At 34.4% G+C, this 25,919-nt stretch overlaps 1 protein-coding gene and 1 long non-coding RNA gene across 2 annotated transcripts; one reads left to right on the top strand and one right to left on the bottom strand.

Moving 5' to 3' along the window:
- Positions 1–334: 334 nt before the first annotated feature.
- Positions 335–7,878, top strand: LOC145824183 (uncharacterized). Its single transcript, XR_014365935.1, has 4 exons — positions 335–378; positions 3,225–3,318; positions 7,376–7,468; positions 7,718–7,878. It is a non-coding gene; the product is annotated as an uncharacterized LOC145824183 (long non-coding RNA).
- Positions 7,879–18,719: 10,841 nt separating this feature from the next.
- Positions 18,720–25,387, bottom strand: LOC145789416 (putative serine/threonine-protein kinase PIX13). Its single transcript, XM_082923796.1, has 6 exons — positions 25,067–25,387; positions 24,320–24,642; positions 20,692–20,827; positions 20,445–20,587; positions 19,650–19,773; positions 18,720–19,437 (listed from the first exon to the last, which is right to left on the bottom strand). Exons 1-6 carry the CDS (start codon positions 25,155–25,157, stop codon positions 19,001–19,003), a joined length of 1,254 nt encoding a protein of 417 aa, XP_082779922.1. The 5' UTR covers positions 25,158–25,387; the 3' UTR covers positions 18,720–19,000.
- Between the last annotated feature and the right edge of the window lie 532 nt (positions 25,388–25,919).

Genomic DNA, 25,919 nt, shown 5'->3' with positions numbered 1-25,919 from the left:
AGTGTGATTATATATATATATATACATTTTTAACCACACTTTTTAATTAACATGTGATATATTTATTTTTTATGTCACTTTTTAATTAAATGTCATTATATATATATATATATATATTTTTAATCAGACTTTCTAATTAAGTGTGATTATATATAATAAAAATATAAATGTGATTATATATATATATATTGAATATATTTTTTTATACAAAAATATATCCTAAAATTGGTGCCTTTTCCTCTTCCACTACTCCAGCAGACACGCCTTCTTCCAAAGAAGATTTAGAAGTTCCAAACATATACCAGACTCTTCCTTTTCCAATTCTGTTTTGAAGTTACTCACTCAAGTCTTCGTCTCTGTTGAATCTTCAAACTTTTGGTGAGTTCTGTTCTTTTTCTTTTCTTTTTTTTTTTATGCTCCTTTCGTATGTCATTCATAAGATATATTTGTATATGATTATGATTATTATTAGTGGAATTATATAAATATAGTGTTTCATTTGGAATGAGGGTTTTGGGTGGGAATGTTGATATTGTATTTGGGTTTTGTAAATCAGAGTTGGAATTTTTATTTTTTATTTTTTATACTGTATGTTGATAGTGTATTTGTATCTGAATGTGTGGAAGATGTGGTCTAGGGTTGATGAAACGGTGGGGATTGCAGTGGGTTCATTTAAAGCTGGTTCTCTGTTTTTTGAAGTTGGTTCTCTGTTTTTCATCATTTGAAGCTGGTTCATTTGTTTGGTTTACTTCATTTTTTTTGTGCTTCTTATCTCTCAATTGTTTGGTTTTTACTGATGTATTCATATGTTTTTGGTTTACTGATTTATTTCCATGTCTTTGAATCTCTCCATCCATTCCTCATAAATTCCATATATTTTTATAGGTGAACTGGTTTTATTAGAGGCTTTTCCCAATATAAGCCTTTTTTACATTGTATTTCCAAAACTAGGCCAACTTCTGACGGAATTCCAAAACTAAGTTAAAGCGCCATTACTATTCGCGCTTTTACTGTTAGGAGCGCAAAAGTAGATGAACAGCAAAATCACTATTACAAATAGCGACTTTGATTAAGAAGTCGCTGTTACGAATAGCGTTTCTAGGGTTAATTTTTTTCCCAAGGAAAATGCTACTGTACATATAATTTTTTTTTTTTTTTTAGAAAACGTTATTTCAAATAACGTTTTTACTGTTGAGACATTCACCAAAACCAACCCACCTCTGACACACGCACACACCCACACACACCCAACCCACACTAAGTATTGCTTTTAATATAATTTTTATATATAATAATAAATTATATAATTTTTATAATTTTCGTAAATATAAATCATTTTTAGGTTATGGATGGTTTGATTTATAACACGTATATAAGGGTAAAAAATTTTGTAATCAAAAATAATTTTTGCAATTTTTATAATAAAAAATAATTTATAAATTACCAAAAATAATTTATAATACGTATGTATTATAAAAAAATTTTATAATAATTTATAATATATATGTATTTACTTTAAATAAATTATATATAATCCGTATGTATTATATATATAATTTTTATATATTTACTTTAAATAAATTATTTTTGATACGTACGTATTATATATATACTTTAAATAAATTATTAATAAATATATAATAATTATTTTATAAAATAAATTATTAATAAAATTTTATAACACATGTATTATAAAATTTTTTATAATAATTTATAATACGTATGTATTATTTAAATCTTTACATTTTTTATTTAAAACTTTTTACAGTAAACCCATCTTCACATTTTATAATACGTATGTATTATTCAAAAATAATTTATAAAAATTTATAATTAATACGTATGTAAATAATTTAATTCGTATCTTCACATTTACATTTACAGTAAACCCATCTTCACATTTACATACGTATGGTTTAAAGGTAAAATTTTTGATAAATATATAAATTATTTACTTTAAATAAATTATTAATAAATATATAATAAATTATTTTATCATTTATCAAAAAATTTACCCTTAAACCATACGTATGTAAATGTGAAGATGGGTTTACTGTAAATGTAAATGTGAAGATACGTATTAAATTATTTACATTCGTATTAATTATAAATTTTTATAAATTATTTTTGAATAATACATACGTATTATAAAATGTGAAGATGGGTTTACTGTAAAAAATTTTAAATAAAAAATGTAAAGATTTAAATAATACATACGTATTATAAATTATTATAAAATTTTTTATAATACATACGTATTATAAATTATTTTTGGTAATTTATAAATTATTTTTGACTATAAAAATTGCAAAAATTATTTTTGATTACAAAATTTTTTACCTTTATATACGTGTTATAAATCAAACCATCCATAACCTAAAAATGATTTATATTTACGAAAATTATAAAAATTATATAATTTATTATTATATATAAAAATTATATTAAAAGCAATGCTTAGTGTGGGTTGGGTGTGTGTGGGTGTGTGCGTGTGTCAGAGGTGGGTTGGTTTTGGTGAATGTCTCAACAGTAAAAACGTTATTTGAAATAACGTTTTCTAAAAATAAAAAAAAAAAATTATATGTACAGTGAAAGCGCTATTAGCAATAGCGTTTTTTTCGCAAAAAAATTTTGTGTAAAAAGCGCTGTTCTTAACAGCGTTTTCCTTGAGAAAAAAATTAACCCTAGAAGCGCTATTCGTAACAGCGACTTCTTAATCAAAGTCGCTATTTGTAATAGCGATTTTGCTGTTCATCTACTTTTGCGCTCCTAACAGTAAAAGCGCGAATAGTAATGGCGCTTTAGCTTAGTTTTGGAATTCTGTCAGAAGTTGGCCTAATTTTGGAAATACAATGTAAAAAAGGCTTATATTGGGAAAAGCCTCGTTTTATTAGGGGGGGAAAAAACTGTAAAAACTATCCTCACAGTTTCAGAATTATTAATTTTGCTGCTATAGATTAAAATCAAGTAGATTGATTTCACCTCCTTATTCCAAATACATATTTACAATATCAATGACCCCATTGGGTTGGCCACAAAATTAAAACATGACATCTGCATCCAATTTGGGATAATTTATCTTGTTACAGTACTGCAAAATTTGTTGGTTGATAGATTCCCCCATATGTTAAACGTGGCTCCCCTGCTTTTGTCCTAAACATTGCTGCTGTTTAATCTTTTTATCATCTTAATAAGGTTTTTCTGTTTCTTCATTTTGCCATCAGGCTGTGAGAATTCTTGCAAAAAGTCCACATTTGCTAGAAATCTAAGGCACCTTCAATTTGAGGCTGATATAAATCCACTCTTTCTTTACACCAGGTCAGTATCATTTGGTTATTGAATTAACCATTGTTCACGTTACTTGTCCCGAGCTTGCTTTTGCCTTTCACAGCACCTTTGTTTCGTGCTTTAATGTTATGAATGCATTAATGCTTGATTGACCTGAGTTTTGTGGCCTTGAAAAAGAAGAAATTTTAACAACTGTTAATGTATTGAAAATGGTGTCATATATTCTGGAAAGGTCATAATAAGATGCAAATTCATCTTGAATTCCTAAAGTATCTATTATCGACAATAATCTTATGGTATTTCAATTTGAGCAATATATAATTTTTGTTTCTATCTAGAAATCTAGTAGTAAGGCTTTGAATCTGTAAGCAAAAAAGAAGCCAAAAATTGATTTTAGCTAATCAAAAGTGAATCAATCGATTCACCGATTCACCGATTCACTCACGGTTCACAACTATTTTCGATTTATGCAACATGTTCATATCGATTACTCACTGAATCGAAAAGAATTGTACGATTTGAATTGTGAACTGTATGATTCCAATAACAGAATAGTAATACTTGGCATAAGTGGATAAGTATTTATGATTGTTGAGCTTTGATGAGGTAATTCACTTTCATAGTGTTGGAAGATTGAGACAAACATCATGATTAATATTCTGCATTTCATGTATTGATGCTCTAATCTACCATGCTCCTTCATGTGAACACGATGCAGCCTTTGTTGCCATATATTTACCTTCATTTCTTTTTATCATTCTAGTCTTAATTCCTTATGAAATCCTTGCATATCCAGCTATAATCGTTTAGGAAGAAATGCTGATGAATCAAATGCAGAGGCGATCATTGATATGGCTGGTAAAGCCTCCCTCTCTGATCAACAGAAACATTGGTGCCAATCCTTCGCAATCATATCACTAATTTCTTGGCATAGATTAAAATCAAGATTCAAGCCAGTTTGCATGAGAGTTTTTTAAAATCAAGATTCAAGCCAATTTACTGTTTGGCATAGATTAAAATCAAATCGCTAATTTCTGGAACTGTGAGAGTTTTTTATTTATTTAAATTATCAAGATTCAAGCCAAAGTCTTGAAGTTAATGATGAAGTTGGATCTTATTATCAAATTTTATCGTTCCGCCAATTCTTCAAAAATTTTCTGACTGTTATATTTATTATCAATATATTATTCACGCATAAAATAATAAATAAAATATGATAGGAAAATACCATGTGTTGACATTATTAACTCGGAAAAACAAAAAAGGGGTCGAAGAAGACAATATTTGAGAATGATTGCCTTGTAATGTCCTGACAGGCATACCACATCACTAGGTTTGAAGGGATTAGGTCCAAATCTAGGAGCCAAACATTCTTATTTTACAAAATTGACTATTATTATTAGTAGATTATATAATTCTTTCCACATTCAATAGTGGCAGAATTGAATTTTTGAGTCAAAAGGTAGCAACACTAAATTAAAGCTAATCGGCTGAATCTTGATTTTAATCTATGCCAAGAAATTAGTGATATGATTGCAAAGGATTGGCACAAACAGAAATGTTAATTCTGCCCATTAGCTTGCCAACCTTCAAGTAGCCTACAAACAGTATGCATCAGCAAGCATGGTGCAGAGCTGTTTTGCTGCTGCTGCTGTTGTATAGCTATTTTTGTTGCTGCAAGTTGCTGCTTGTTTGGGAGGCAAACCACCTAAGTTAGTTGGGCTATACCTCATCATTCCACTCCCAAATTGACACAGTTATGTAGTTAGGATTAACTACAGTTAGGTTGACTTGGTTATAGAGTAGTTAGAACTGTAGTTCAATTAGATGGTTATGCAATATATGTATATAAGTTCATGTACTCTGTATGGTTATGTGTTAGGAATTGACCCAAAAAATTTCAAAAGTTCCCAAAAAATTTCGGTTGGGGGGTGGGGTGGGGTAATTGATTTGTGACTGAACCCTGCAATTCTTCTACAATGCGGGCACCATCTACTGTGGCTTAATATCAGCAATGACAATAATAAGCAAGTTTTTATGTCTCGATCCAGGAACAAATCAGATCATTAACAACCGTGCAACATATCTAACCAAAACTCTCCAAAATGTAATGTAGTCCAATCTCAGCATCCGAAAACCTTACTGCTGACCTATCTCATGCACACTGTTACTGCTATTAAGTTGGACAGCTACATAAAGATAAAGTCTTCCACACCCAATTTGACATGATATAGAAAAGCCCACAACAGTAAAAATACTAACGAAGAAGAAGCCGGTGAAGTACTCAATACTTCGGACCTGGCTTTTGGGTTGGCAGCAATCCAAATCGTTTCTTCAGAAGAACCCTTTGCCTTGAATATTTGTCATCAGGGGAGAAGCGAGCTGTGGTTGAAAAAATATAACAATAAATAAATAAAACAGATTAATTATGAGAACAATGCAGTGTGCATTATATTCTTCTATTGTTCAATAATTTAACTAGTAGAATATGCATAAATATAGACGCGCATATGTGAGACGAGAATAGGAGGTGAAAAGAGAGAATGGGTTCATCTGATCACTCTGACTCTTACAAAAAATTATCTACTTAAACATGGTCAAAAATTAACAATGGGCTTGAGCCCAAAACAACCTACTACCACAACCTGATACACATAGATGCAAATTCCAAATTAATGAAATGGGATTTCCAACCAAATCTTCACAGAGATCTCCTTTTAATAAAATCATTTATAACTAGGATTACACATAACAAAGAAAAAGAAAATCACCTAACTCTTTGATTGTGGATGGGGAAAGGGGGGAAAATACTTGTCAAGATCTTCAAATATTAATGAAGAAAGGTACGATTTTTCATCCAATATTAAAAAAATATCAAATGTGCAGTAGATTATGGGACTGACTTTACTTTGATTAACCAACTTGCCAGTAATATTTTCAACAAAAAATAAGGAAACAAATAGTATACATTTATTTTTGTAAATGAATTCTCTTTTTTGTTTTCATTTTACATATTTTAGAATATTAATTTTATAGGGCTGGGATCAAGAACACAATCAATTTGCTGTGAAATTCCATGTGTTCTTTATTCCTTATCCTCTAAGCATGTAAGTGAAACATAATAAAAACCAAATAAGTGGCAAAATGAGAAAGGGAAACTATTAAACATGGATTGGAAGGCTCACATAATAGGAGATTAATTTATGATTCCTTAAAATGCATCTTTCACATCATAGAATAAAGAACTAAGATTTCAGTTTCTATGATTGTATTTTCTGTTTGTTCTTGAGTTTGGTCTGAAGTTTCATGATAATGGTAAGCAACTAGCTGAGTAACTAATACAGGGTATTAAGACAGAACTTTAGATTTGATATAGTTGTGGAAGAAAGAAAGGGATATGAGTTTGGTATCAGTAATTGTTCCATATCTTGTGAAATGTAAATGGATTTTTTCACAATCTATCTTGCCCATGCTTATATGCCCCCTAATTGTGAACGGTGTAAATTACTCGTTTTTCTTTTTTCACCCAGAAAAATCATCTTATAATGAAGGGGTTGTTTGGGGTGTCTTAAATAAGTGTACTTTTTGTCTTTTTGAACTAAAAAATTGAGGAAGAAAATATAGATATTTGGATTATTTTTTTGACTTTTTATGAAAAAATGTGTAATAAAAAATTGTAAAAATTGGTTTGTAGGAGAAAATTAGAATTGAGAGTTGTGCAGCCGTAATTGTTGACTTTTGGTGAATAGTATTAACTTTTTAACTTTTTGAGTAACTTTTTAACTTTTTAACTTTTCTTGGACATGCCAAACTTGGCCGAAATCTCAACAAGTCCTCTAATCTATATTTCAAAGAATTGAATGAAACTAGTGAATAATTTGAAACATCTTTTAAGTTGAAATGATATATAGGAAAAGGATAGATATGAACAATGCAATTCTTTATTATCAAGCATTAAATTTGTTTTACTAGTGATACATTTCATTGTTATATTGGTTCATTCTTCCTTACAGGAACAATCAAAAGCTAACATATTTCTCTTACTAATAATACATTTCATTATTATATTGGTCATTCTTTCTTATAGGAGCAATCAAAGGGTAACATCGCGAATAGAGAAAGGATGTATACAAAACACAGGTGTGGTTCTAGGTCAATCCCTGTTAGAGTAGAAAAACTGGTACGTATCCTTGCACTTTAAGAATTAAATGGACCAATATAAGTTATATGAACTTACGGCACATTAATGGGATGCATCATTTGTGAATTAGCCTTAAAATTAATTTTTTGTTCTCATAATCTTGAAAAAAAAGTCTGTTAGAGGGGTAAATTGTATAATTGATCTAATTGTAAATCGATGAGTTACTAATGTTTTTAATCTTTTGTATAATTAATTAATTACTAAAACTTTTAATTTATTTTTTTGCAGATTGGATTGGGGTGCAATTTTTGACGTGCAACAATGATCTAATTTGCTTGAATGTTCATTTTTGTTTGATAAGGATACACATACTTTGTGGAGTTGCACTAGTTATTGTTAGATTTTTGGTAAAATTGAACAAGTTATAACTTTTGGATATTTTGTGGATATTTCACTATTTTATTGTATTGGGATGAAATTATTTGTGATGATGAATGCATATTTTCATTTTGTTGATTCGTAAATGTGTTGATAACAGGTTAGGTTAAGTTGTGATGGAATTGTTATATTCAACAGGTTTCAACATGAACTGGGTTATATTTGTTGAACTAAAATTTAGATTTTGATAAAATAGGTATATAATATGGAAAAAAATATTATGAAATTATTGGCAAAATTTTCCATCCCTAAAGAAGATTCTTTTGTCTCTTATTTCGCTTAGGTGGATGATTAATTTTGTCATGAATTTTTTATTTCGTCACTAAATGCATTTGTCGTGACAAAAAATATTGTCACATTTTATCACTATTATCCTCAATGTGTGACGAATTTTTTTTGACATTATTTTATCATTTTTAATGATGAATTTGTTTTTGTCTCTATTGGTAGCTTCTTTGACAAAAAAATTTCGTCTTCGTTTATATTAAACGTGACAAAATTATTTTGTCTCCATTTCTTATATTTATGACAAAATAATTGTGTCTCTAATTTCTCCTTTAATGACAAAATATTTTGTTGCTAATTACTTACAAGTATGTTCCCAACAGAGTGTATTTGAGACAAAAAAATTCGTCACAAATTTATCATTTTTAATGATGAATTTGTTTGTCTCTATTGGTAGCTTCTTTGACAAATTTTTTTTTGTCTTCATTTCTATTAAACGTGACAAAATTATTTCGTCTCTATTTCTTATATTTATGACAAAATATTTTTGTCTCTAATTTCTTCCTTTAATGACAAAATATTTTGTCGCTAATTACTTACAAGTATGTTTCCAACAGAGTGTATTAGAGACAAAAAAATTGGTCACAAATTTATCATTTTTAATGATGAATTTGTTTTTATCTTTATTGGTAGCTTCTTTGACAAAAAAATTTCGTCTTCGTTTATATTAAGCGTGACAAAATTATTTCGTCTCTATTTCTTATATTTATGACGAAATATTTTTGTCTCTAATTTCTTCCTTTAATGACAAAATATTTTGTCGCTAATTACTTACAAGTATGTTCCCAACAGAGCGTATTGGAGACAAAAAAATTCGTCACAAATTTATCATTTTCAATGACGAAATTGTTTTTTCGTCTCTACGACCCTTTAGCGACGAGGCTTTGGCGACAAAACGGGTGACGAAAAATTTTCGTCGTAATTAGTTTGGGTGACGAAATATATATATTTTGGGACAAATTTGTTTCGTCTTTAAATCCCAAATTTGTTGTAGTGACATGTGAAAAATCTAGAAATCCCTTAAATATTGATTTGTGATTATGTAATAATTTTAAGCAGTATATAACAATCACAATCAAACAATCAAGACAAATCAACACAACGATTTTAACGTGAAAAAATCACAATTGGACATCTCCAACTGTGATTAAAAAATCACAGGTAACAGCCACAAAACAATCCACTAAGAAGATTTAAAGGAATTACACAGGTATATTCTCAATTACCTAGCGAATCCACACCTAATTGAACCAGCCTCTATGTGCCTCTTCCAACCCCGTCTTCACCTTGGAATTGTCTTTACGATGAGTCACTCCAGAATCCACCGAAGCTTCATGCTCGAATTCTTCAGAATCCACCGAATAACAACTCTGTATAAGAAACAAAACCTTTGATGTACTCTCTTTAAACCATGAGTTGAATACTCAATAAAATATCAAAGAAAACTAACAAAATATCCCCAGATATAAACTTTAAGAACCAAAAAGAAGATCTGGAGGAATTAAATAGTTTTGGGAGAAAACCAACTATTTATAGAAAATCCAAAAGTAATCCTAGTTTTGGAATAATCCAATTACTTATAGAAATTCAAAAATAATCCTAATTTTGGAAGAAAATCAACTTATCCTTGTCAAACGAGATTATCAATAATAAAACCTAACAACATATTTTTCTTAATCGTTACACTATTTTACAAACGGGGCGCCAAAATTTAACTGCTAGTTTCCCGCCTTTAGGAGCACCGCATCATCAAACTCTCCCAGGCTATAATGAGCAAATCTGGACCGTACGACTGCATTACCCACAACACGGTCGGTCCAAGATGAAGCGACATAACCTTTCGTAGATACTAATAATAACGGCTAACTGAAAATAACTGTCAAATTCAAAATTTCCCCACCAACTATATCTATATATGTATAAGGGGCCTCCCCTAATGCCACTGCCACCACATTCAAAACCCCTTTTGTTCTTCTTTTTCTGAATTATTCGATCTTCGACCGATTCAGCGTTCTCTCTTTGGTGCAAGACAATGTCAAACCCAGGCGGCAAAGACTGTACCAGCCCTCCCAACACTGGCAAATCCTCCTCAACGAGTCCTAGCCATGTTACTCCTCCTGCCGGGTTTAGTGTTGTCCCACCACCAGTTATCGGTGATGTTCTTGCCTACGTCCTCGGTCGTGATCAGCCCGCTGTGGGTGATGATCAGCCGGCTGAAGTGGTGGTGGCTGTGCCACCACTGGACCAAAGGGAGGGCGGAAATCAATGGGATCTGAATGAATTACCTGCTGCAGCAGAGGAGCCATCGCCATCGCCATCGCCATCGCCATCGCCATCACCATCACCATCACCATTGTCTCCTAAAGAAGAGGAACCTCCTTCTTCTTCTTCGATAAAGCCAATTCCGGACTTGAACATGCCGCCACCACCACCAGAAGAAGATTGATGCCTCTCTCAACACAATATATAATGCTACATGATCATTTTTTTTTTAATAATAATTTGTTTACTACTTTATTATGTGACACATAATATGCAGCCATAGTGACACAATATCGTACATAAACAAAATATGATTAAAAATCAGCAATTCCGAGTTTTCTTTCTTTTTTCTTTGGACTTGGTGTTGTCGAAGTTTATTTTCTGTACAGTTTTATTTTATTTTGGGATCTGGTATTGTTTAAGTATATTTTCTCTACAGAGTTTGTTTTTTTTCTTTTCTTTTTTGGGAAAGAGAGTTTCTCTTATTATTATTCAATTATGTAAGTGTTGATTGATGGATCTCCTATTTCTGTTAAAGCTTCTCTTGGTAAGGCTTCTCTCTAATATCTGATGAATGATTAATTACATTATATTATTTTAAATATAGCAACACTACAAATTCAAACTTATGAACTCAAAATTTATACAGAAAAAAAAAAAAAAAAAAAAATTAGTGTTCAAATTTATTTTACTCATAAACATTACACTTAATCAATTTGATCTCCACTCATGAATTGATAAAAATAAGTTCATAACATTTTTGTTTCAAATAAGCATTTATTTATTGAGTACTCCAATGTTTTCCTCATTCGAATGTTGTCGACATGTAGAATGGTACCAGTGAAACAAACCCAGCCGAGATTCTCTATTTCAAATTATACTTATTAAATCATTAAATCATGTTTTAAATTCTTTTATTAATTTAATAGTTGTGAGTGTTGTAGGAGACAGAGGGATTGACAACTTTAATGATAGATACGTTTGGTTGAGTTTTCATGATTTATTTTTTTAAAAATTCAAAAAATTACAAAATTAATTTGACAAAAATGAACAACAAAAAGTTAATTTTGAATTTTCTAAAATATTTCATCAAACAAAATTATATGAACAAAATAATAATTTTTTTATTTTTTGCACCACATTAAAAAAAATAAATAAATAAGAAACAGATTTATTGTTGAGTCTTAAACAACTGGACAAACTCACAAAAATTCTACCATTAAATAAAAAAAGTTATTGTTATCCACTCTTAGATTTATATTAATAATTACACATAAATATGATGAATATCCATTTGCTTGAAAGGTAAAATTATAAAATGTGTGAAAAGTTTTATAAATGTGAAATTTTTAAGAAATATGCATTTACATTTTGTTTTCATTTTTCAGAAAACACTTTTCAAAAAATTCTACTTTCTTATTTTTCGTGTTTTTTTGTTTTTATTGATTTTTTTAATATTTTAAGTAATTTTTTTTTACTTTTTAGACACATCTAACATAAATAAACCTAAAAAGTAAAAAAATTGTAAAAAAAATCTTTTAAAAATTTACTAAATACCAAAAATAAAAATAAAAAATATAAGAATTCAGTACATTTTTTGTATTTTTATGTATTTATTAATTTTTTAAAATATTTTTTCACAAAATTTTTACTTTTTAGATACATCTAACTAAGGTGCATCTAAAAAAGAAAAAAAAATGTTTAAAATTTTAAAAATATCACTAAAAATAAAAGAATACGAAAACCAAAAAACTCAATTTTCAAAAAACTTAATCCAGAAAATTCAAACCAAACACACTGATGATTTTTCAAATTGTTCTTTGTTTCTCACTTTTAAATTATTTATTTATTATTTATGGCTATATATTTTTGGAAAATTTTATTTTAACAAACAAACTAATAAAATTACAAACCTTCCTTATATTTTAATATAAGATATGATGGTAATAATAAAATTTTGACAGAACTTACGTGAATTAAAAAAGAAATTCGTAAAAATTATTCATTTGGCTCCATTTGATTAAAAAAAAAAAAAAAACTATGAAAAGTGAAAATAGTAGAAGTAAAGTGAAAGAAAAGAAAATGAAAAAAATATATATATATTTCTCGTATGAATATTTGATTAGGATGACAATTTTGTAAGAAAATAAGAATTATAATTATAAGTAATTACTTTTATAACAAATTTAAATTTTCTTATATTTTTCTTTATTTTTTGTAAGAAATTGGAAGCTTATTACCATATTATTACGAGTTGTATAAGAAAATTAATTTTTTTTGTAACTTCTAATACTTTCATGCTAAATAAACTTAATTTTTTTTTCCATTTTTTTTACGTTCTACCATTTTCAGGCTTAGGAATCAACTTCGATGGTCATTATCCGATCATTTTTAAATTTATAAGTCGAAGCCAGAGTAGTACTATAAGTCGAAGCCAGAGTAGTACTATATATAAGACCCTAGATATGATTAAAGTCCACCCCTGTTTTGTAATTCTCTTCGCTTCTTCCAAGTCGGTAGAGGGGCAATGAGTGATCCCAACGAAGCCTCCTCTGATCATTGTCCGGTGAAGGCGACGACGGCTCGATGCTAGCTAACAATGGGAGTGTGTGTCAATTTTCGACCACACTGTCAATCAAGCACTCAGTTAGAAAACACTGACAGAATAAATTAAACCCGAACGATCTGTCACAAAAAGAAGAGATTCCGGCGGTGGTTTGTCCACCCGAGGCACTCCGACGATCAAGTCAGTTATCTCTCAAAGATAGCAAAAGTGCTTAACTCACTATTCAGATTATAAAAAACATACTTTAGACCCATGAGGGTGCCTCTCTTTTATAGCAAACACTTACCTAATCCCAATAGAAGCCTAACTTCAATGGACTTAGGATTACTACTAATCTTGGACTCTTAATAGGATTGAGATAAACTCTCTAAGAGTCTTTTTTTTATCTAAACTGAAGTTTTCTCTTATTCTAGGACTCTTGTCCTTTATCCGTTTATCCCGGAATCCAGTATCTTCGCAGATAATGTCGGCCTAGCCGAGATCATCTCGACGCCATGACCAAGACACGTGGCACCTCGGCTGACACTTCGGTGTCACCTCGGCCACGTGTTGTCATTCAAAAATTATGTCCCCACAATTGCCCCCTAAGTTCTATTACCTCGGCATCCTGAGGTGATGGAACCTATATCATTCCTCTCATTTAGCACATCAGCTAAGCTCACTCCATTTGTTTATTACCGATGTCATCACTCGCCGGCTAAACACTTCCAAGACTCACAGTCTGTCTTCATCGATGTTTCAGAACCAATAATCAAGTCTATTCAAGCTTCTTGGTCGAGATCATTCTCCAAGCCGAGGTCCTTCTCCATTAAATCAAGAACTCCAAGAGTTTCAACACGCGTATGAGCTGTCACGCACAACAACTCAACCGTTTTTTCCATGCGTCTATTCACCACTGGACCGTACCTGACACGCGCCATAAAGTCGCCCAGCGTCTGCGTGTGCCGTCTGACAAGCATGTTGCCCTAGGCACATTGATTGCAATTTTGCTGCCATCTCGTGGTTTTAATCAAAACCATTTCTCTCTCTTCGTCGTTTCACTTTTGCATCCTCAACTTCATGCTAACTCTTTCTCTCTACTCTCCCAATTTCGCCATTGTTCCAAGCTCTGCAACTACTGCCGTTCACCTCTTCCGGCGAGGTTTTTGCTGATCTTTTCCGTTTGCTGCCATCATCTGACTCCGGCGTACTCAACACCTGCTTCATTTTCTTTGGTGAGTCACTATTTGCAAAACTCTCTCCCTGTGCTTTTTTCTTACTTTTTGAAACAATGTAAGCTTTAATTTGGCCGACATGCCATTTAAACAATTATTCTTAAATATCAGGCCGAAGTGCCTTCTTTCCTTGTCTGAATGCATGTACAACTTTTTTTCCTTTCAAGCGTTTTGAATGTTTATTTTCTTTTTACTCTTGCATGATTCCATATTTAGAATAATTTGCATGTCTTCAATGTACACCTTAAATGTGCAACCTCCTCGGGGTGGAATACCTCGGTTAAACCATTATCGGTTTATTTCGGCAAGTACATGGGTACTTCTTTTCAATACAACATTGGCTTAACTTGTAAATTTTTCTTAAAAAAAAATTCAACAAGTGTTTAAACCAATCTTCCTTTAACATAACCTCAGATTCACTTCAACTTGTAAATTTTTCATAAAATTTCAACAAGTGTTAAACATAATCTCGGTTTAACTTCAACTTGTAAATTTTTCATAAATTTCAATAAGTGTTAAACATGACCTCGGTTTAACTTCAACTTGTAAATTTTTCATAAATTTCAACAAGTGTTAAACATGAACTTGTAAATTTTTCATAAATTTCAACAAGCGTTAAACATGACATCGGTTTAACTTCAACTTGTAAATTTTTCATAAATTTCAACAAGTGTTAAACATGACCTCGGCTTGAAAATTCCAACTCCCAAGATCATTCTCCTGTCCTCTGCCCCCTAATGTGAACTTAAGTTCCACTTGGGGTCTCATTAAGCCTGTGGCTCTGACCTCGTTGCCGAAGTCTATATTTAAACAGAGACTAACCGATGTTCTTAACCTTGGTTCTTCTATTAATCTTACCCAAATGCACTTAGTTTCAATCTGTGTTTGACTTTGCCGATATGGCAAGTCCAGGTTATTTCAACTTAGTTCAACTCTATTATATGCAAGTAGAAACTCTACCATATAATAAGTCTAAGTTATTCGTCATTTTTCAATCAAAAATATCGCCAACTTAGTTCAACTCTATTATATGCAAATAGGAACTCTGCCATATAATAAGTCTAAGTTACTCGTCATGTTTCAATCAAAAACATCGTCAAGTGTCCGGTCAGTCATATTACATAACTGCCCCTAGGTTAGAGGGATTAGTTGTGACTGCCTGTGCAGCCCTTAATCCTGTTTCTTACTTACTGTGTCCAGTGTTACCCCGGCCTCGCTTCGGCGAGCCGTTTCTCTTTTCTTTGGTTTTGTCGCCTTTGTCCCCGGCGTGTCTTCTTTGGCTCTGGCATATTTCTCAATTCTGGCCATGAGTTCCTCCATACTTTTTGGCAATGTTTTTGCCAATGACTTTCGAAGTGGACAATCATCTTTCAGGCTGTTCTTAAAAGACACGACCGCCACCTCTTGGTTGCACTCGGGTATTCGGTTGAACACCTCATAATACCTTTTGGCATAGGCCCTAAAGCTTTTATCCTCACTGATTCTCAGAGCCATTAGGGAATCCACCCTCAATGGCTATAGTTTGTTCATCACAAACCTGGCCACAAATATCTCGTCCAGGCCCTCCCAGGTTTTCACAGTTCCTTTCTATAACTTGTGAAACCAATCTGATGCTATTTCCTCAAAGGACGAGGGGAACACCTTGCAGAGCAACGGCTCATTCCCAATGTATAATGCTATCGAGTTTAGGTATAAGCCGACGTGAAAGTTAGAGTCCGACTTACCGTCGTATCTCTGGAACCTCGACATGTGGAACCTCTTTGGGGCTTCGAATTTGTCCAATTCTACCGAGAACGGCGTTCTCGGCTTGACCGGAGAAGTGACCTCGGCATCTTGTCGCTTTCTCTGGAGGTAATCCCTCAGATCCTCCTTGGTCCGCCCAAGGGCTCGGCTGTCTCCGGATTTCAGCCTTTTTGGTGCACTACTGCCAGTGTCATTATGAGTCCTTTTGGACTTCCCTCCATTGATCGTGTCAAAACAGAGTTCTTTTCCTTGAACATCCCGATGTTCCTTGGTGCTGGCTTCTTTGGTTCGACGTGTCTTCTGGGATTTTTTTTCTCGTCGATTCTCCATGCCCGACCTCCCTCGAAGGCCAGTGAGAATGTCCATTGGTCCTGTCGTGCTGAGGGGTTGCAGGAACCGTTTTCTGCCCTTTTTTCCGGGCATCCTTCTTGGCCGCTGGAATCGGCGTCTCTTGTAGCGGGAGTGGTGGCTGCATGACGTTGTTCTGCATCATGAAATTGACAATCGTTTGCAGGTCCGCCAATTTGTTTGTCATTCCTTTCATCTCGTCGTCCCTTCGTAGGCATCTATCTTTCCATACCTGGAGGTTATCCTCGTTATAGTACTCGCTTCGGTCTGATTTCTTCGGCACGTCGCCCTCCTAGGTGACATCCTTTCCTTCGTGATTCTTATCACGAGTCTTTTCGTTGCAGTTGTCTTCTTCGACGTCAAGGTTAATATGTTTCCCACTCCCAGTAGGAATGTCGTTCCCCATCTTCTCTTTCTGTCTGTCATTGGCCATCTATTCTCCTTTCTTTCCCATAGACGACGCTAAATTATGTGTGTCAATTTCTGACCACACTGCCAATCAAGCACTCAACTGAAAAACACTGGCAGAATAGATTAAGCCCGAACGACCTGTCACAAAAAGAAGAGATTCCAGTAGTGGTTCATCCACCTGGGGGCACTCAAACGATTAAGTCAGTTATCTCTCAAAGATAGCAAAAGTGTTTAACTCACTATTCAGATCATAAAAAATATACCTTAGACCCATGAGGGTGCCTCTCTTTTATAGCCAACATTTACCTAATCCCAATAGAAGCCTAGCTTCAATGAATTTAGGATTACTGCTAATCTTGGACTCCCAGTAGGATTGGGATAAACTCTTTAAGAGTGTTATCTTTACCTAAACTGAAGTCATCTCTCATTCTAGGACTTTTGTCCCTCATCCGCTTATCCCGGATTCCGGTATCTTCACAGATAACCTCAGCCTAGCAGAGATCATATTGGCGCCATGACCAGGACGCGTGGCACCTCGGCTAACACTTCGATGTCACCTCGACCGACACTTCAGTGTCACCTCGGCCATGTGTTGTCATTCAAAAATTATGCCTCCACAGAAAGAGATGAACGTTCATTCATTCCAAATCCTGCCCCTGCCGAAGAACCTGAAACCCTACTGTTTATTCCCCGAGGAACCATTCCTGATGCTGCTGTTTCCAACACTGCTTCAGCAGTTGGCGTCACTAACCCTCTGCAAGGGCCGATTTGTTGTTTTGTGTGTTCGAGGGAGTTCCACTCCGACAGAGCTTTATGTGGCCACTTTAGGCTCCACCGCAATTGCAATTGGATAGTCTACCATCATCTCCACCACCAGTTTTTAACAGTTATGAGGTTGATTCAGATTTTGCAAGCATGGGCATTGGCGGTGACAATGGTGGCAGTGAGAGTGGGGAGGAAAGAGGTGGAGTCCAAGATAACGGGAAGTGTGAAGAGAGAGAATGGCTATGCACGAAGCAGGGGGAGGAGGTTGCATTTCAGAGGATGATGGATTGGCATCCTACAGACAGTGATTTTGATTATGACTAGAAGGGATGCTCAAACAGAATCAAGATTCTCCCCTTGCACTCCCTCCTTACAGGGCTTTTGGGCCCACTTTTAGGCCCAATTTTGATAAACCGAACCGTTCATATTTTAAGATTTATTCAGTATATCATACTTGTAAAAAATCATGTTGATCGGATATTAAAAAGCATATGTTTGGAAAAATCGAACTAAAAACTATTTTTTAATGAATTTAATAAACAGTTTTCCGAACACATACTTTCTGATATCCGATCAACTTGACTTTTTACAGGTATGATATACTGAATAAATCTTAAAATATGAACGGTTCGAATTATCAAAATTGGACCTAAAAGTGAGCCCGAAGGCCCTGCAAGGAGGGAGTGCAAAGGGAGGATCCCAATTCGCTCAAACAGGGTTTCTTGATTTTCTTATAGGGTTATTGAACACATTTTATAATTATTATTATCTCTGAGTGGTTTTGGAAGGAGGAGGCTTGTTTTGCTGTCTGTTAAAATTTCTCCCTCCCCAAAATTTGGAAGACAATGCATGCAATATGGGATTGTGTAATAACCTGATTAAATCAAATAGTCATAACAACACTATTATATTATCAAAAAATTTAACGGCTTTATATTATTGGGCTCAGGTACATGAGAAGATATTATTTGTTTTTATTATTTCCTTAAATAACATCTATGATTGTACAATTCTAACTTATACAAGGAATACATGGTAAATATTATCCACACCAAAATAACGATCTATGCATATGTACAATTCTAACTTTTACAAGGAATACACGATTAACACTATCCACACCAATCATCAAACAATTGTCTCAACGCAGTCACTATCATTTTGTATACAAACTCTTTATATTTTTTCTATTTGTATATCACTTGCTTGGATCTAGATCGTTTCTGTGAATAAAATGGAATGTCAAAAGTCACAATGATTGCTAGAAACAATTATAGTTCCCATATCCATTAAACAACAAATAATATTAGAAAAATCTTAGTTGAGTTTACAACACAATCATCGGATCTAAAATACAAGTGGTAACTAAAATATTGTGATGAAAAGAATTCCAAGAAAATGATAAAACAATGAATTGACAATAATTTTTACGCCAAAATAAAAGAAACAAAGAAAAGAAAAGAAAACAATTTGCATTAACATAATCTTGCATCGATCCAATTTATCAGCTTACCTCACTCAATTTGATTGTTTTCTGGCTCAGTTGATGCCATGGTGGCTCGGGTGAAGCGAAGAATGATGACGATGATGATGATGATGAATAGGTCGATGTCCATGACGATGAGCTGTAGAGTGTGTAGAGATGGCTTGGGATTCTTTTGGTTTTTGCTTCATGGCTTCAATCCGTTCTAAGATATCTACAACTTCTTTCATGGGGGGGCGTTTTCTAGGTTCTGATTCCAGGCACTGAAGAGTGAGTTGAGCAGCAATCAATGCTGCCTTTGAAGAATATTGCCCTTCTATCCGCACATCCATAATTGATTTCAGCTTCCTTTTGTTGGAGAGAAAGGGCTTTGTCCAATCAATCAGATTATGCTGCCCACTGGGGCGTTTGGAATCAAGTGCCCGCAAACCTGTCAGCATTTCCAGCAGCACAACACCGAAACCGTACACGTCGCTCTTCACATATAAATGACCTGTTGAAAATTTGAACTAATTCATTTTACCACAAGGGCGGGGTTCTTTTATTTTTTATTTTTCGACCTAGATCATATGAACTATCGACCAAATAAAACATATAAGCAGGAACCTTTGCCTCTCATGTGCTTGTTCATAGAAGATGTCTTTTGGGAATAATTTCTATGGTTCAATTCTCTAAACATTTTAACAAAAAAAGATTCATATTTACCTGTTGCAACGTATTCTGGAGCAGCATAACCATATGTGCCCATAACTCGTGTTGTCACATGCGATTCTCCACCTGAGGGCCCCAATTTCGCCAAGCCAAAATCTGAGATTTTTGCATTGTAGTTCTGTAAAAAGAAAACAGAACACACAAAAGCTTTCAGAATAATTGTTTTCCATGTTTGCCCCATTTTATCTTAGGTCATGTTTGTTTCAATGGAAAATGCAAAGGATGAATCTCATTACATGAATGCCGTTAGAGGAAATATCTATCTACATGATTGTGATGTTGATACACTGCTTGTTTTGTTGAATGATTTAAAAAGATGAAATGGCAGTCCCTGTATTCTTGATAAGTGCTCAATTTACTCTCCCAAGTCTTGAGAGCTTATTATAGACCTTGTCATTAAGAAAACACAAATAACAAGTACTGGCCAGAATTCGTGATTCGTTCCTCACTAGGAGGAGGTCACAAGTTTGACTTTCCCTCCCCCTCTAATTGATAAAAATTTTTGCACAAAAAAAATATATGGATACCTAGGGGTAAGCCAAGCTTAAAACCCAGGTTCGAGCCCCGGGATCCTCTTCCCCTCCCCTTCCCCCGACCCAAAAAAAAAATGTACTCAACTCTTTTCCTACATTCCCTTGTCACTCAAACAGAGGACACACATTCCATTCCAAGATAGTCACCATATTCAAAGTTCCTTTTCCTACTTATTCTTATTGTCAGAGCCTTTTCAGAACACAAGTAGAAAATCCAACTCATTAACTTACGAGGCACGATCATATAAATTCTCACCCCATCAAGCAGTATATTAGATGCTTTGAAGTCCCTGTAAATGACTTTCTTGTCTGATGTGTGCAAGAAAGCAAGGCCCCGTGCTGCACCAATGGCTATTTTGAGCCGTATGTCCCAAGAAAGTGGCTCAACAGCAGAACTCCCTGCACAACCAAAAAAATCCAGCAATCAATTCAATGCAATATAACCATGGACAGCTAGTTTTTCTTTTCTTTTCTTTTCTTTTGTTCTTTGCTAAAGTTCTTACGTCTGAAAAGATGGTTTTCCAAGCTTCCCTTCTGCATAAACTCGTATACAAGTAACAGCTCTTGATCCTCCCAACAGTACCCAAACAGCTTCACTAAGTTCGGATGAGAAAGCCTTCCCAGAAAATTCACTTCTGACTGAATTTTCCAACAAACAGACCATTAGATTCACTAAAATTGATTTTACTATGCAGATGAAGATCAAGGAAAATTTCTAAAACGGGTAGCCACTTAATAGGGTGCCGTTTGGTAACACTTACGTTTTTAGTTTTCTGTTTATATTTACAAAAATTTTAAAAACTCAAATAAAAACTTGTTTGGTAAAATTTTTGATTTATAAATCAGTGGTCTCAGTTTATAAATTTGGCCAAAAAATAAAAACACAGAAAATGTGTTTCCATTTTGAGTTTTTAGTTTTTTTTTTTTTTTACCACCCAACACTAGCCACAACCCGCCACCATTTTCCACTGCCGTCTTCCGCCACCACCACCCACCACCCACTCCCACCACCATCACCACCTGTCACCACCACTCACTACCCACCTGCCACCACCACCCATTACCCGCCAACACCCACCACCTACCTGCCACCCACTTGCCACCACCACCCACCCCTCGCCGCCGCCACCGCTACCACCACCACCCGCCACCTACTTGCTGCCACCACTCACCATCCACCACCTGCCACCACCATCACCCGCCACCCACCTACCATCCACCTGCTACCACCACCCACCACCTACTACCACCACCACCCACTCGCTACCACCTACCACCTGCCATCGTCACCCACCCACCCACCCACCACCACCACCATCCGCCACTTACCTGCCACCACCCACCACCATCCACCACCCGCCACCCACTTGCCACCACCATCCATCACACGCTACCACCACCACTCACTCGCTACCACCCACCACCGTTACCCACCCACTCGCCACCGTCACCCATCACCCACCCACCACCACCCACCACCACCACGCACTCGCTACCACCGACCACCCGACACCGTCACCCACCCACGCACCACCACCACCCGTCACGTCACCTACCCGCTACCACCCACCACCACCCGTCATCCGCCATCCGCCACCCACCTGCCACCACCACCACCACCACCACCCGCCACCCGCCACCACCATCACCACCACCCACTCGCTACCACCCGCCACCGTCACCCACCCACCCACCACCACCCACTCACCCGCCACCAGCTACTCACCACCCACCGTTACAACTTTCCACTACCGTCTTTCGCCGCCACTTGCCACCATTGCCATTTCTCACTTTTTTTATATTTTTTTTAAACATTGTTAATTACCAAACACGTTTGTAATTTATGTTTTTCTAAAAATAAACAAAAACCAGTTTATAAAATTTTTGTAAATATAAACTGAAAACGTAAACGTTATAGATATTTCACGAGTCTACTACTATCTCCATGAACCATTAGGAACACTGATCCAAAAACAAAATATATTCTACATTTCCCTTAAAACTCCTATATTGATTTCTAGGGCAATAAATCTCATTAAATCACTTACCAAAAAAGATCTCATTAACTTTCATCTAGAGTATAATTAATCAAAAATAAGAGGCCCCAAGTCACAGCCAAAGACTGTTAGGCCTAACACAAAACCGAAAAAATCATAGGTTTGGATACAAGCTGCAAGGTGAATATCAAGCCTGCATCATTGCAAGCTTAAAGGTTTAGAAACCTGCAAAAGAACCAAGAAAGAAGAAAGAAAGAGGGCATTGCTTTACATTCTTTTCGCACGGAAGGTGACCAGAAAATCTTCATTTCTTAGTTTCATCTTCCTTTTTCATTTATATTTATATCGGCCACTTGACTACAAAAGGTAGAATTTTGTCACCTATAAATTGAAAGAAAATATGGAACTGAAGAATACTAAATGACATTGTCAACAACTCGTGCAATGCTTGTTAGATGTAATTATTATATATTTACATTCTCATCATTGATTTGTTATCATATCTAAGAAAATTTACTAAAAGATCTTTGGACAGAGCCACCAAGACTCGCAACAAAGCCAAGCAAATAATGGTGGACCAAGTGAAACCCTCCACAGACAAGTTAAAACAAACTAAAAGATGATATAGAAATAGACACATTATCCATCAAACAATCTGGCCAAAAAATAAAATAAAAATCCTTCAATCAAGACATTTAATAAAGTAGAGACCTCAAATTGCTTTTACAATACAGTGACATTTACCTAAGCAAGTTTTCTTATCATTAAAAAGGCATTTCCCATGTCACCACTTTAATGGCAAAAACAAATACAAAAGCTGCACACACAGACAAAAAGATCTCTCTTGCATTGTGAGCTTTAGGTATAAAGCCTGAATGTCCTAAATTGCACTACAAGACATTCTAGTCAATTATAGCAAGGACATTATTCCCTAGAATGATCAAGTTATCAACTGTGGGTTTAAAAGTCCAGCACTCTTTTGAATTTCAAATAAAATTATTAGATCTACCTAAACTCTCCATGATAAAATATCTTCACAAAAACCTATTAAATTTGATGCAATCACTTCTTTGCATTAGAACTATCATGGCATGTATGAATATATGCATAGATTTCAAAAAAGTCAACTAGGTGAGAAGTAGCATTCTATTGATTAATATCTTCTTCTTTTAGGAGACAAAAAACAGCATCTAAAATTTTCGTCCCCACAATGTTGTCTGATGACTGTTTCTCCAATCACTAGTGCATGATGACATAAGAGCATAAAACAGGCAATTCTGGACAGGCAAACAGCTGATAACCGCCATCTAGCAAGTTTTCTTATCATTAAAAAGGCGTTTCCCGTATCACCACTTTAATGGCAAAAACTAATACAAAAGCTGCACACACACAGACAAAAAGCTCTCTCCTGCATTGTGAGCTTTAGGTATAAAGCCAGAATGTCCTAAATTGTACTACAAGATTCTAGTTAATTATGGCAAGGAGATATCATTCCCTAGAAGGATCAAGTTATCAGACTCTGGGTTTAAAAGTACAGTACTCTTTTGAGTTTCAAATAACATTATCAGATCTACCTAAACTTTCCATGATAAAATATCTTCACAAAAACCCAAGTATTAACTAGAAATTGAAATTTGATGCAATCACTTCTTCACATTATAACTATCATGGCATGAATGAATAAGTTCATAGATTTCAAAAAAGTTAACTAGGTGAGAAGTAGCATTATGTTGATCAATTTCATCCTCTTTTAGGAGACAAGAAAACGGCCTCCAAAATTTTCTCCCCCACAATGCAGTCTCGCCACTGTTTCTCCATTCACTAGTGCATGATGACATAAGAGCATAAAACAGGCAAACAGTTGTGGCCGTCACATATGTTCTAATGAATGGTAGGGACTAAGATCAGCAATGCATGCGTAACTACAGCAAACTTTGACTCTAAAAAAACCATTTCTATAACTTCCTCAATTTTATTGTTATTTTCATCATTATAGTTAGGAATTTTCCTAAATTTAGCACTTCTTTTTTTTCCTTTTTTTTAACAATTAAGAATTTTTCTGTTGAATTCAACTAAGAAAGCATGCTAACTTATTGAATTGCTGACAAACTTAGAATTGAATTGCACACACTACCTGCCATTCTTCAAAGCCCTGCATACTTTCAGAGTTTAATTTCTTGATGGCAACAATCATTCCAGAACCGAATTTGACCGGTGCAAGGGTCTTCTCATCCACCCATCCCTTGTATACAGTCCCAAAACCACCTATACCCAACACAGTATCCGACTTGAAATTTCGCGTTGCAATCTTCAAATCTGTAAAACTGTAAACCTTCAAGTCGGGTGTGGGCAATATTTCTCCATTCAAACAATTATCGTCAGCCGAAAATAGGCTTTGGCCGGCACTGCTGCTCGTCACCGAAAATACCCCGCCGTTACTGTAACCGTTAGATGTCCCTGAAAATATACCCAGACAAAAATAAACAATTGATAATGGGTTTGCCACTCAATTAACAAAAGAACGATGATAATGATAGAGAGGTTCCTGAAAATATACCCACAGATAAAATAAACAGTTAATAATGGGTTTGCCACTCAATTAACAAAAGAACAACGAAATTGATTCTGGGTCATAACAAAAACAAAGAAAAATATAAAGAGTCTCCATTTAATTTCTGATGTGTAAAGTGAAATTAAAACAGATAGCATTCAGAAAACTGAAAATTACAGAGAACCCATGTGGTGATTGAACAAGAAAAAGGTGGGAAATACAAGATTAACTGGAACAAAAGAGTGAAAATGAAAGAATTTTCATTGAAAACCCAAAAGGAAAGAGAAAATACATGGAAAATCAGAAGACCCAGAAAAAGAAAAAGAGTACCTGAAGTGGAAGGAGCAGTGGTGGTGATGCTGGGGTTGGTGTGACTGGGGTTTGAATCAGCAGACGCCTGAGATCCCAAGCAATTGCCCATATCGACCTCTGTCTCTCTCTTCTTGCTGCTATTTTGGCAATAAAAACATCAACTTGGACTGGCCCTAAACCTATCTTGGCAGTTTTCACAGAGAGAAAGACAGAGAGAGAAGAGAGGCGTTTGATAGGATATTGAAAATCATTTTTTTTTTTTTTGTTTTGTTTGGATTAACAGTTACTACCTCTTCCCATGAGATGTTCTGTTGTCCAGTTATTGTTTGTCTCCACTTCATTTTATATATGCAAGCAGTTTTTATCTTTTCAATTTTTTTTTTTTTTGGAACTAAAGCTTTTCACTGTTTTGATTGCCGCTATTTTGCGTTGCCATTGACGGGTATGTTAGTCAGTTAGTCAACGACTTGTGGCCGAGTTCGCGGGCATTTCACCGACAATTTTTTATGTGTAATTGTACATATTCATAAATAAATAAGTATCTACTAAATTGTTAAAAAAAAAATCTATTAATATACAGTAATTGGATCAGGATTTTTCATAATGGACCGTTTTACAGTAATCTTGTTGTTGTGGTAATTCAACTATCCTTGTTAATAGTTAAAGCAAAATTATGTCGTTTTAATTTTAAGATGTATGACTTTGTCATTTTATTTTAATTTTAACTTGAATAATTATTTACTTTGTTAATATGGAAACTGCTTGCATATATAAAATGAAAAATAATCTACTCATTGTAGAAAAATTATGTCACAAAAATTGGATTCGAAGTAATTATCTTATCCTCAAAGAGTTGTGTCAATCAAATAAT

This window comes from Camellia sinensis, chromosome 1 (assembly GCF_055761805.1).
Source record: "Camellia sinensis isolate YWXY chromosome 1, ASM5576180v1, whole genome shotgun sequence".
Lineage (NCBI taxonomy): Eukaryota > Viridiplantae > Streptophyta > Magnoliopsida > Ericales > Theaceae > Camellia > Camellia sinensis.
The sequence above is the reverse complement of the archived record's forward strand: the minus strand, read 5'-3'. Positions and strand labels throughout refer to the sequence as shown.

Bases quoted from the DNA above. Each gene is read 5' to 3' on its own strand.
- LOC145789416 (XM_082923796.1), bottom strand. From the start codon at position 25,157: ATGGGCAATTGCTTGGGATCTCAGGCGTCTGCTGATTCAAACCCCAGT. The intron at 19,774-20,444 runs GTGAGAATTTAT...TTCTTTTTACAG, and splicing joins CTAATATACTGCTTGATGGG to AACTACAATGCAAAAATCTC. The intron at 19,438-19,649 runs GTAAATATGAAT...AATTTTCAACAG, and splicing joins TCCAGAATACGTTGCAACAG to GTCATTTATATGTGAAGAGC.